Source organism: Pituophis catenifer, unplaced genomic scaffold (assembly GCF_029215685.1).
Source record: "Pituophis catenifer annectens isolate HBS135680 unplaced genomic scaffold, rPitCat1.0.hap2 SCAF_15, whole genome shotgun sequence".
In the NCBI taxonomy this organism is placed as follows: domain Eukaryota; kingdom Metazoa; phylum Chordata; class Lepidosauria; order Squamata; family Colubridae; genus Pituophis; species Pituophis catenifer.
The window spans coordinates 997815-1010278 of record NW_027256895.1 but is presented as its reverse complement, the minus strand read 5'-3'; the positions used below and the strand labels follow the sequence as shown (position 1 = coordinate 1010278).

The following is a 12464-nucleotide window of genomic DNA, read 5'->3' as shown; positions in this document are numbered from 1 at the left end:
AAGCTCTGTTGTCTGGGTACAAACAACGTAGGAAATGATCAAAGTGTTTACAACAATGTTCATTACATTGATATTCATAATAATACTGATACTTGCTTATCCATTTTAACAAAACTCCCTTTTTTCCATTGGTCCTTTTCTTATATTTCCATGTTTCTAACTTCTGTTTTTGTCAGCTAACCAAATAAGTCTCAAGTCAAAAAGTTCAATTTCTTCCTTTTCCTTAATTGTAAGTGTTAATCTATCCATTTCTGCACATTCTAATATTTTTTTAAATCACATTTTCATCTGTAGGGATCTCTTCACTCTTCCATTGTCCAAATTCAATTCTGGCTGCAGTTAATACATGTAAGATCAAATGTATATTCCCCTTGTCATGCTTTTCCGGTAAAATGCCCAACCAAAAATATTTCTGGCTTTATCATTTTTCCCAACCATACATGTATTTTTGTCCATTTTTATTTTTTTTTTGCTTTTGGGCTTGTCCCCCACATGATTATGTGAACCAGATTTCTGATGGCATTTCCAACATTTAGCAGACATGCCCTTAAACTTCTTTGCCAACCTTGAGGGTGGGAAATGCCATCTATGAACCATTTTTTTAAAGATTTTCTTTATATTGCAGTTGACATTATCATTTCTATCCCACAGTTTCTGCCATTTATCTAATTCTATAACCAAAATTTTTTTAGCCAGGTTGCTTCTCTCCTTGATCAGTTTCCATCCTTCAGGTGCTTTGGAGAACAGGTTGACCCCCTCCTCAAATACTGGAATCCCATCATGTCACCCCCCAATTCTTTAGACTAACCAACCCCAAAACCTGCAGCCGTTTTCCCTACGTTTTATCATATATTCTTATGAAATGTATTAGGTGCCTATCTGGCTCAGAATCATAACAGAGAAAAAAGAAGCTTAAACCAAGTGAAAGTAAAATGGAGCAGTAAAATAACCAAGGAAAAAAAAAAAGAAAATACATCCATATGGTTAAAAGTCTTAAGAGATTCTCAGCCATCCAGGTTGTCCCAAAGGTGCTTTTTCTGGAGGCAAGTGGACTTGATTTTTTCTCCTTTTTGAAGACGTTTCGCTTCTCATCCAAGGAGCTTCTTCGGCTCTGACTCTGATGGTTGGGGAATATGGAAGGATTTCTATTCCTTGCAAGGATGCCAATGAGCAGCTGTCTGCAACATCTTTGGACATCAATATGATTAGTAAAACACACACAAAATAATGCACTGGATGGGAGACATTGCAGCCATTTTCTAGAGTGGTTGACTTGTGGGAAGTTGTACGGCTTCCTTGCTTCCTTCCTACGGCCCCACCCTGACCTTGAGCAAGACCAGGAGGAAGTGAGACGGGGGCTTTCCTTGCGGGGGTGGGGTAGGGGGGGTGGCTGAGTCATCCATTGGGCTTCAACTCCCAAAACCGACGGGGCCTTTTCCAAGTTGGATCAGCCGGCAACTTTTAAGATTTGTTTGGACTTCCAAATCCCAGAATTCTCCAGCCAGCAAGGCAAGTCTTTAAAAATGGCCAAATTTGGAGACACACACACACACACACACACACACTTGGTCTGGGGTCTCCTGCTTGAGCAAGGGTTGGACTAGAAGACCTCCAAAGTCCCTTCCAATTCTTGTTATTCTCCTTGGGGCTGCCTGGCTTCCCCAGCTCCTAAAAAAAGGATTCCAAATAGGACAACATGAACTGGGGAGGGGGAGTGGCGAAAGACCCTCTCCCCTTGAAAAAGGGGTCCTTGGAGGTTTATCATCTGGAGGGGAGGGGCTCCAAAGGAAGAAGACCCCCTCCCTTCAATAAACCTCAGGAGTGTTGCTCGGGGTGTGTCTCAGAGATTCTCAAGCCACCCAGGACACTTTAGGAGGTCTGGACTTCAACTCCCAGAATTCCCCAGCCGGCCCATGCTGATGAGGCAACTAGACTGGGTTTTTTCTTTGAAGACATTTCGCTTCTCATCCAAGAGGCTTCTTCGGCTCTGACTGGATGGTGGACGATGGAAGGATTTCATGGAAGGACCAACAAGGAATATCAATCCTTCCCTTCCCCTTCACCATTCAGTCAGAGCTGAAGAAGCTTCTCGGATGAGAAGCGAAACGTCTTCAAAAGAAAAAAAAAACCAGAAAATCCAGTTGCCTCCAGAAAAAAAAAATGCACCTTTGGGATGTGGGTCTCATCAGCATGGCCGGCTGGGGGAATTCTGGAAGTTGGAAGTCCAGACCTCTGAAAAGTTGCCGAGGTCGGACAAGAGGAAGCTTCAAACAGGCTTGTGGATTTCAACTCCCAGAATTCTCTGCTGGCTGGGGGGATTCTGGGAGTTGAAGTCCGAGTGGCCGAGGTTGCGAAACACACAGCAACCTTTCAGCGAAAGGACTCCCAGAACTGCCCAACCGGTCTGTCTCTAGGACCCACAACGGGTGGCGCCTCCGCGGCCCTTTTATCTGTACCCAATTAAATTTTGTTTATGTCTCGGGAGGGGCCAAAGTCCAGGTGATCCAAGCTGTGGCCTTGGGGAAAGGGGAGGCTCGGTTCTAAGGGTCATTCCCCAGGCCGGTAGCCACCCCCCACACACACCCCCATCCAAAGGGGAGGGTAGCATGCCCGCCCTTCCCCTCCCCTCCCCTCCCCTCCTGGCTTTCTGTTCACCTTCCCTTTCTGAAAGAGAAAATTGAGACCGCTTTGGATGGGATCAGTCCCTCCGTTCATTTGCCAAACTCAAGCCACCTGAGGTGAGTAATTGTGGGGTGGGGGCTTATAGGGGGCAACAGACCTCCTTTGGCTGGCTCAGACAGGTCAGTCCTCGACTTACAGCCACAATTGAGCCCAACATTTTTGTTGCCAAGTGAGACACACTCTACGACTTTTCTGAAATTAGTCGCTAAGTGAATCCGTAGACTCTTGCTTGTCAGAAGGTCACAAAAGGAGATCCCGGGACACGCCGACCGTCATAAATGTGAATCCGTCGTCAAGCGTCCGAATGTAGATCACACGACCACGGGGGAATGCCACAAAGGTCATAAGGGTGAAAAACGGCCTTTTTCAGCGCTGTTGCAACTTCGGTCACTAAGCGAAGTGTTGTAAGTCGAGGACTACAAGTACTAAGGCACTGATAGGGTTCCCCTAGTTTGGGGAATGAAACGACTGCAAGGAAACAAGCGAAGCCGGGGAGCACCCAGGACCTCTGCCAACCCAGAAGGGGGCATAAGAAACTCACTTGCTTACTGACGATGGCAGGCACCAGGGGGTAGCTGCTGGGAAATGGGGGTGGGGGGTGGGTGGGGGGAATCCCAATTTCCCCCCCCCTCTGCTGATGGGGTGGGGGGGGAGAACCAGCCTCCACTCCCAGGGGCGTTTGGGCATCTCAAGCCCCCCTCCTTTCCCCCCACTGGGCTCCCCTCAAAGACCAGAGCTGGGCAGGCATTTTGCCTTAATGGAGACATTTTGTGTGGTGGTGTGTGTGTTGTTGTGTGTTGTTGTGCGTTGTTGTGTGTGTGTGGCCCTCCACCTGCTTTCTTTGCCAAGAGAAGCCACAACTCTCTTGGTCATATGAGAGTCAGGCCTCCGTCTGCAAAAGAGGAAGGGGAAATGCTGATTTTGGAGTCCGAAGCCGCCATGTGAGACCGACTCCGATGACCTCTTCGCTCGACCCTCAATGGAGCCCAGGACCCCGGCCCTCCCCCTCCCCCTCCCCCTCCCCCCTCCTCCTCCTCTTGGCTTCCTGGCACCCAGGATGTGGCAGCCTCTGCCCTTTGACCCCACCCCCCTCACTGCGCTGGCACCCTCCACCAACCCCCCCCTCCCCATGGGCAGGGAGACTGAGGAGGGGGCTTTTGAGACGACCAGGTGGGCAGCGAAGAGGGACCGCTTGTCTGAAATGGGGTTGAGGAGGGGGCTGGACTAGAAGACCTCCAAGGCCCCTTCCAACGCTCTTATTCTGTTAAAGGGGTGCTGTGGGGAGCACACGGCCCCTTCCTGATTGACCTTCCAAAGAGGGGAGCCCACCCCTCAGCTTCGAGCCCACGGCCCACGGGAGGGGACGGAGAGGGGGGGGAAGGCAGGAAACGTGGCCAGGAGGGGATGCTGCCTTGTCAGCCAGGTGTCTCTGCCGCGCATGAGACGCCACGGCCACAAACCGAGCCGTGGCTTCCGCTGCTTTGCAAGAGGGAACAGGGGAACCAACACCCCCCCCGCCCCGGCATTCTGCCCCCCCCCACCCCCACCCCGAACTGACTCACACTTTGTCAAGGCAGCAAGTCTCATTTCCTTCCCCTTCTTCGAACCTTCCAGGCCGGGCAGGGGGGCCCCTCAGTGTCCCGTGAGCGTCAGCCCTGCAAGGAAGACCTTCGGAAGGAGCGATGCGGCTGGCCAAGCTCTCCGTGTGGCTCGCCGGCTGGTGCCTGCTGGCATCAGGTTGGTGGCGGTCTCCCTGAAAGTGGGGGAGGGAAAGGGGGGGCCTGGCTGCCCTGAAAATGGGGGAGGTTGACCTGGGGCTTCCCGGAGGAAGGGGCAAATTAATGCACACGCCCTGGAGCCCCCTTCCTCTGGGTCCAGGGGAGGGGGCTTTCCTCGCAGGACCCCTGCAGGGGGCACTCTGGAGGGAGGGAGGGATGGGGTCCCAGCCTATTCCCCCTCCACCCCAAAATAGCTGAAGCGATGTGCTGTAGGAGGCACAAAGCAGAAGGAATCGGGGAGGGGGGCTTGAGGGTGAGCCTGGGTGGGTGGAGACGGGAGGGGGGGGCGGTTTAAGCAGCTCTGCCCACAGATGCCCCCCTCCCCCACTGACCGACCTGGTCTGCTCTCTCACAGGTGAGCCCTCGGGGCAGGAGGACCCCCGGCAGCCCTGCTCCCCACAATTGGGCTCCGAGAATTGCCCCAGACCCACAAAGTCAGCCCCCCTGGTGACCTCGTTCACCAAGACCCCCACCCCTCCCTCCAAGCACACCACCACCCACCACCATCACCGGCACACGACCGTTCCGGCCAACCACACCACCGGCCACCCCGCCACTACCACCACGCCCAAGAAGCCTACCACCACCCACCACGCCACCACGGCCCCTGCCAACCACACCTCCGCCACCCACCAAACCAGCCACCCCACCACCACAGCTCCTGCCAACCACACCACGGCCGCCCACAACACCTCAACCGCCCACCACACCACGGCCGCCCACCACACCACTGCCGCCCACCACACCACCGCGGCCCACAACACCACCACTGCCCACCACACCACCGCCGCCCCACGGCCCACCCAGCCACCGAGCGTGCTCGTGGGGAACTACACCGTCAAGCAGGGCGCCAGCATCTGCCTGCGGGCAGAAATGGGGCTGAAGATGCAGATCCAGTACGCAGACCAAGCCAAGCGGCAGGTGAGCACGGGTGGGGGTTCCGGTGGGTCAGACGGGGTCGGGGGAGAGTGCCCAGGTCCCAAGATCTGCTGGCACCGAAGAGATTTCCAGAACCGCCTTCCTCCCTGGAGGCCGAGCTCCTCTCGCTCGCTCGTCGGGCAAAGCGCCTGCATTGCGAGCTTTACGGCCTTCCTCCGCTAGCTTAGCCCGGCCACGCAGCGGCATGCAGCGGATTGTGTGGGTTTCCTCCTTTGTACCTGCTTCCTGGCAGAGTTAAGCAATCAAAATAAAGCTGGAAGGGACCTTGGAGGTCTTCTAGTCCAACCTCCTGCTCGAGCAGGCAACCCTACCCCATTCCAGACCAATGGTTCTCCAGTCTCTCTTCTTAAAAGCCTCCAGTGATGGAGAACCCACAGGTTCTGGTGGCAAGCTGTTCCACTGGCTAATTGTCCTCACTAGTGGGAAATTTCTCCTTGGTTGGTTCCAGGTTGGTATGTATGTATGTATGTATGTATGTATGTATGTATGTATGTATGTATGTATTTATTTATTTATTTATTTATTTATTTATTTATTTATTTATTTATTTATTTATTAATTAAATTTATATCCCGCCCTTCTCCCCGAAGGGACTCAGGGCGGTGAACAGCCGAGAATTAAAATAACATACAATATAAAAGTTAAAATAATTAAAAATAAACTAAATTAAACAGCCGCCCCAATTTAAAACCCCTAGCAATACAATTAAAAACCCCTAAAACCTATTCAGGCCAGGCCGGCTTGCTGAAATAAAAACATCTTCAGGGCCTTACGGAAAGTACAGAGATCCAGAATCAGCCGTATTCCGGGAGGTAGCTCATTCCAGAGGGCGGGTGCCCCCACAGAGAAGGCTCTCCCCCTGGGGGTCGCCAGCCGACATTGCTTGACCGACGGCACTCTGAGGAGGCCCTCTCTATGAGAGCGTATTGGCCGGTGGGAGGTTATCGGTAGCAGAAGGCGGTCTCGCAAATACCCCGGCCCTAAGCCATGGAGTGCATTAAAGGTGAGAACCAACACCTTGAAGCGCACCCGGAAGACCACCGGGAGCCAGTGCAGCTCGCATAGGAGAGGTGTTATATGGAGCGCCATGTCGCTCCCGTAATCACCCGCGCGGCCGCATTCTGGACCAGTTGGAGCCTCCGGGTGCTCCTCAAGGGAAACCCCATGTAGAGAGCGTTGGCGTAGTCCAGGCGAGAAGTGACGAGAGCATGAGTGACTGTGCATAAGAAATCCTGATCCAGAAAGGGGCGCAACTGGCGTATCAGGCGAACCTGATAAAAAGCCCCCCTGGCCACGGCCGTCAAGTGCTCTTCTAAAGACAGCCGTGTGTCCAGAAGGACTCCCAAGTTGCGAGCCCCCTCTGTGGGGGTCAGTGACTCGCCCCCAATAGCCAGCGATGGCACCAGCTGGCTATGTCGGGATGCCGGCAGCCACAGCCACTCGGTCTTGGAAGGGTTGAGTCGGAGCCTGTTCCTCCCCATCCAGGCCCGCACGGCCTCCAGGCACTGGGACATCACTTCAAGGGCATCGTTGGGGTGGTCTGGGGTAGAGATGTACAGCTGAGTGTCATCAGCGTACAGATGGCATCGCACCCCAAATCCACGGATGATCTCGCCCAGTGGCTTCACATAAATGTTGAACAGGAGCGGCGAGAGGACCGACTCTTGTGGCACCCCACAAACAAGGCGCCTCGAGGTCGACCTCTGCCCCCCTGCCAACACAGACTGTGACCCGTCAGAGAGGTAGGAGGAGAATCACCGCAACACAGTGCCTCCCACCCCCAATCCCTCCAGCCGGCACAGCATGATACCATGGTCGATGGTATCAAAAGCCGCTGAGAGATCTAATAGGACCAGGACAGAGGAGCACCCCCTGTCCCGAGCCCTCCAGAGATCATCGACCAACGCGACCAATGCCGTTTCCATGCTGTACCCAGGCCTGAAGCCGGACTGGCACGGGTCTAGATAGACGGTTTCATCCAGGTACTGCGGGAGCTGTTGCGCAACCACACTCTCAACAACCTTCGCAAAAAAGCGAAGGTTGAAGACAGGACGATAGTTAGCCATAACAGCCGGGTCCAGAGAGGGCTTCTTGAGGAGGGGCCTCACCACCGCCTCTTTCAAGGCAGGCGGCAGGAAACCCTCCCCCAGAGAAGCATTTATAATCCTGTGGAGCCAGCCTCGCGTAACCTCCCGGGTAGCCAGTACCAGCCAGGAGGGACCCGGGTCCAGTAAACATGTGGTTGCGTTTAACCTCCCCAGAATCCTGTCCACGTCCTCAGGAGTCACAGGATCGAACTCGTCCCAGATAACATTCTCAAGACCCGCCTCAGTCACCCCGCCGGGATCTACCCAGTCAGAGTCCAGGCCTTCCCGAATCTGAGCGATTTTATCGTGCAGATACTGTGCAAAATACTCAGCCTGCCCTTGCAAGGGGTCCTCCCGCGCTCCCTGATGGAGGAGGGAGCGGCTGGGCGGTTATCTGCCGAGGCAATAAGAGCGGAAAAGTAATCACACAGGTTGCTTCTCTCCTTGCTTAGTTTCCATCTGCCGCTTCTTGTCCTGCCTTCGGCTGCTTTGGAGAATAGGGGGACCCCCTCCGCTTTGGGGCAGCCCCTCAAATACTGGATGTCCCCCCCCCCCCTCAGTCCTTCTTTTCTCCAGACTGGCCAAACCCAATTCCTGCAACCGTTCTTCGTATGTTTAATGGAAGAAGGGCGAGGGCAGGTGGGCACGGAGGTGGCACTGCAGAGTGGAGCAGCCCCATTTCATTTGAGGGAAACGGAGGGTCTTCCAAGAGGTGGGCGGAGGCTCCTGTATGCCATCTCTCCTTCCCTTCTTCCTTCTCTCCTTCCCTTCTTCCTTTTCCAGGTCTGGGGAGCCTTTGCGGTGCAGCCCAAACACACTAACTTCTCCGGGACGTGTTCCGACAAGACAGCCACCTTGAAACTCCATTTCCCAGAAGGCTTCATTCTCTTCACTTTCGAAAAGGTGCAGGAGGGGGGCCGTGGGAAGGACGAGGGGGGGGGAGTACAGGTTGGAAGGGACCCTGGAGGTCTTCTAGTGAACCCTATAGCCAAACGTGGCAACTTTTAAGAGTTGTGGACTTCAACTCCCAGAATTCCCCAGCCAGTCAGTCTGGAGACCCCCTATTATAGCACCATTCCAGACATATGGCAGGATTAGGTCACATCTTGAGGCAGCAAGCTTCACGATTAGAGGAAGTCCTCGACTTACGGCTGTTCGGTGAGCAATCGCGCAACATTACCACAGGGCTGAAATTTTTTTTTAATTTACAAACGGTCCTCTGCATTTCACGACGGTTGTTTGTGTCCCTGCGGTCGCGTGATAGTTACATCACGGTCAGCGGGGAAGCCCGGCCGGGAAAGTCGCCATTCGCGTGATCAAGGGGTGTCTCGGTTAATGACTGCACCACTTAACGACCAATTTGGTTGTAAGTCAAGGACCGCCCACAGTTGGGGGGCGAAGTTTATTCAATTTGAGTTGAATTTAATAAATAATAACTTTGCGGGAAGAGGGTTATGTTAAGAGGGTTTATTGGTGTATTAATTTCACATTTTCTAACGTTCTGCCAGTTATGCTTTCCTGGGTGACGGGTTTATCTGAAAATATAATTTGTCTGCAATATTCTCAGACTGGCTGCCCGGCCGCCCTCCCCGTCTCTCCCCCACCCCCACCCCCATGACTCATTGGGCAGTTCCCGGCTGGCTCCACACACACACCCGGTCAGATTTGGGTGACTCACTGGTCCTGACTGAGAGTGGCTCTAAGACCGGTCAGCTGCTCAGAGGCATCACATGCCAAGGAAGAACTTTTTTTCTCATGCTTGGCAGCTTTCAGATGTGGGGACTACGACTCCCAAATTCCCCAGCCAGGAAGTCCTCAATAGCCATCTGAAAGCTGCAGAGTTTGAGAGAGGTTGGTCCAGTAGTTCCTGAAGGGGGGGAGGGCACAATGGATGAATTTGGGGAGGGGGGGGAGAGTAGCTTTGGTCTCTGCCAGCCCCACTTTCTAGGGAAAAGGGTCCCCAATCTTGGCAACTTTAAGCCTTGGCGGACTTCAACTCCCAGAATTCCCCAGCCAGCTGGAAGTCCGCCAAGGCTTTAAGTTGCCAAGCTTGGAGACCCCTGCCCTGGGGGAAAAAACACACACAAAAAATTTCCCCTTCTTTCTACAGAACGCAACAGAAAAGGTAGCGTACCTGAGGCAGGTGGAGGCCAACCTCACCTACCAGTTCCCCCAGGCGACAGGTGAGCAGCAGACGAGGGGTGGGGGGGCTTGGGGGTGGCAGGGGGGCATCCTCAGTGCCCCATGGCAGCTTTGGCGGAGTCTGTGATGCCCCACAGCTCTTAGAGAAAGAGACGGGGGGCATTCTGTGTGTGTGGGAGGGGGGAGGGTTTCTCCTGCAACCCCAAATTACGGCCACACGAAGCCCCCACCTCAGCCTCCGTCCGACTCACACGCACCCCTCGTTGGCACCTAGACCCCAGAGTTGCGTCCTTGACTTACGACACTTCATTTAGTGACCGTTTGAAGTTACGACATCACTGAAAAAAAGGGACTTACGGGAGTTTTTCGCACTTATGAGCGTTCCCACCGTCACACAAATCAAAATTCGGACGCTTGGCAACTGACTCGTTTATGACGGTCACGGTGTCCCCCTGGGGGGGGGGAAATCTGGTGACCCCCTTTTGTGACCTTTGGACCAGCGAAGTTCAACCGTGAAACCGGATTCGCTTAAAAACCGTGTGGCTCACTTAGTAACAGCAGTGATTCACTTAACAACTGTGACCCATAAAAATGGGGCAAAACTCACTTCACAGCTGTCTTTTGGGCTCAATTGTGGTCACAAGTCAAGGATTGCCTGTCTAAGCTTCCAGAGAGGCAGGGAAGAGCTGGATTTTGGATGGGGAGCTGCAGGTGGGATTCCCCTGAAGGGGGACGCTTAGTGGGCCCACCGCCCAGATGTCCAACGTGGGGCCACTTCTCCACCGCTTTGTCTCCGCAGAGAAGACCTTCAGGGCCAACAACGCCTCCCTCCGGGAGTTCGCGGCCCCCCTGGGCAAATCCTACCAGTGCCGCAACCGCAGCCTGGCCCTAAGTGAGAACTTCCGCCTGACGGCCCTGAGCGAGCGCATCCAGGCCTTCCAGCTGCAAGACGGGAAGTTCGGGGAAGGTAAGTGCTGGCCTCTCCGATTGGATGGAGAGATGGGAGCTGGGCGGGAAAGGATCCTCCCAGCTCCCATCTCATGAAACCAGGGGGTGTCTGTGGGGGGGGGGTCTCCAAATTTGGCCACTTAGAAGACAGGTGGACTTCAACTCCCAGAATTCCCCAGCTGGCAAAGCTTGATTAGAAATCAGCATGAATAACACAAGAATAACACATCAATGGTTTTTGATCGGGTAAATTTCTGAGTAGACGCTGGGAATGCAGATGTAATATAACTTCAATTCAGCAAAGTGAAGAAACAACCTGTGGGAAACTGATGTGCTGGCTGGGGAATTCTGGGAGTGTGGAGACCCCCGATATGGAACATAGCATCATAGCCTAGGAAGGGGGACCAACCCCCTGCCCTCGGCTAACAGATCCGGGCCTTTCCCCCCTTTCCTTTCACCGATTTTTCGGGTTCACAAGTGCCTGTTTGAAGACTAGGAGGAAGCTCCTCGCCCATTCTTACCTCCCTCCGCCTTGATCTGTGTCTCCTGAGGCTTCCTCAACTAGGGGACCAACCAGCCCCCCTCCCCCTTTTCTCCCCATTACCTGAAATTCCAGGGGTGGGGGGAAAGGACACATTTTTCTGCCTCTGCCTCAGTTTCTTCTTCTGCCTTTCCAGCGGAGGTCTGTCCCGAGCAGAAGCGCTCCATCGTCCTGCCCATCGTGGTGGGTGTGGTTCTCGGCGTCCTCATTCTCATCGTCCTCGTGGCCTTCGCCGTGGGACGGTGGCGAGCCCGCACGGGCTACGAGGCCCTCTAAGAGCCCCTGGCGACCCCCTTCCTCGAGTTGCAGCTGGACCAGCTGACGGAGCCCTTCGTTTGAGTCTTTTAACACAAGCCACCGACGGACAGAAAGGCCAAGAGAGAGAAAATGCCAGACGCTAATCCACTGCCCTTCCTTGGACTGCCGTTTGAGGACTTTCAGGGGGTTTTAGCTTTTTTTTTAAAAAAAAAAAATTGTGCTGCTTATGGCGGGTGGAGGGGGGAAAGGCGGGATGTTAAATAAGCACAGCTAGCCATACAGGTAGTCCTTGATTTACCACACTTAGTGACTGTTCGAAGTGACAACAGCCCTTTAAAAAAGTGACTTATAATTGTTTCTCATGCTTAAGACCATTGCAGCATCCCTACAGCCATCGTCACATGATCAAAATTCAGTTGGTAACTGACTCAGAGTTATGACTGTTGCAGTATCTGGGGGGGGGGGTCCCCTTTTGCGACCACCGACCAAAAAAGCCAACGGGGGGTGGGGGTGGGAGCCAGATTCACTCAATAATAGCAGCCCTTCCATTAGCAACTGTGGCAAGGAAGGTCGTAAAATGGGGCGAAATTCACTGAATGACTGTCCCACTTAGCAATGGAATTTTTTTTCCCTCCAGAGAGGAAACTGTGAGAAGGGAGGCAAATAAATTGGGTAATAATAGTAATAAAATAATAATAAAGAGGAATGAGCAATTGGAACGGAATGCGCACCAAGGCGTTCGCTGAGTGGGGCTGCCCCCAGGCCTTTTACGCAGCTGACCGGGCGGGTGGGGGGGAGGGACGCTTTCAAACTTGACGTAAAGCAGGTGCAGTAAAGAGGAAGGAACCTGGTAGTTGGGAGGGAAGGAGGGAGGGAGGGTTTGCTTTGACCGTGGGAATAAAACCTGCGGTTTCCCACTTTGTGCCCAGCAAATCAGTTCATTAAAGACTTTGGCGTGTCTTTTCATTTCCTGTCTTTCTTTTAATTTGGAGTTTTAATTTCCTGTCTGCAACAGCCCCCCCCCCCTCTTTGAGCTCCTGTGAATCTCTCCTTCCGCGGGCAGGAGAAAGCAGACCCCTCCCTGCCTCT

General features: G+C 53.6%; 1 protein-coding gene across 1 annotated transcript; it reads left to right on the top strand.

Annotated features, from left to right (window-relative positions):
- Positions 1 to 2650: 2650 nt before the first annotated feature.
- CD68 (CD68 molecule) lies at positions 2651 to 12335 on the top strand. Its single transcript, XM_070954702.1, has 7 exons — positions 2651 to 2738; positions 4297 to 4419; positions 4816 to 5381; positions 8270 to 8389; positions 9597 to 9669; positions 10428 to 10595; positions 11254 to 12335. Exons 2-7 carry the CDS (start codon positions 4365 to 4367, stop codon positions 11391 to 11393), a joined length of 1122 nt encoding a protein of 373 aa, XP_070810803.1. The 5' UTR covers positions 2651 to 2738; positions 4297 to 4364; the 3' UTR covers positions 11394 to 12335.
- The last annotated feature ends 129 nt before the right edge of the window (positions 12336 to 12464 follow it).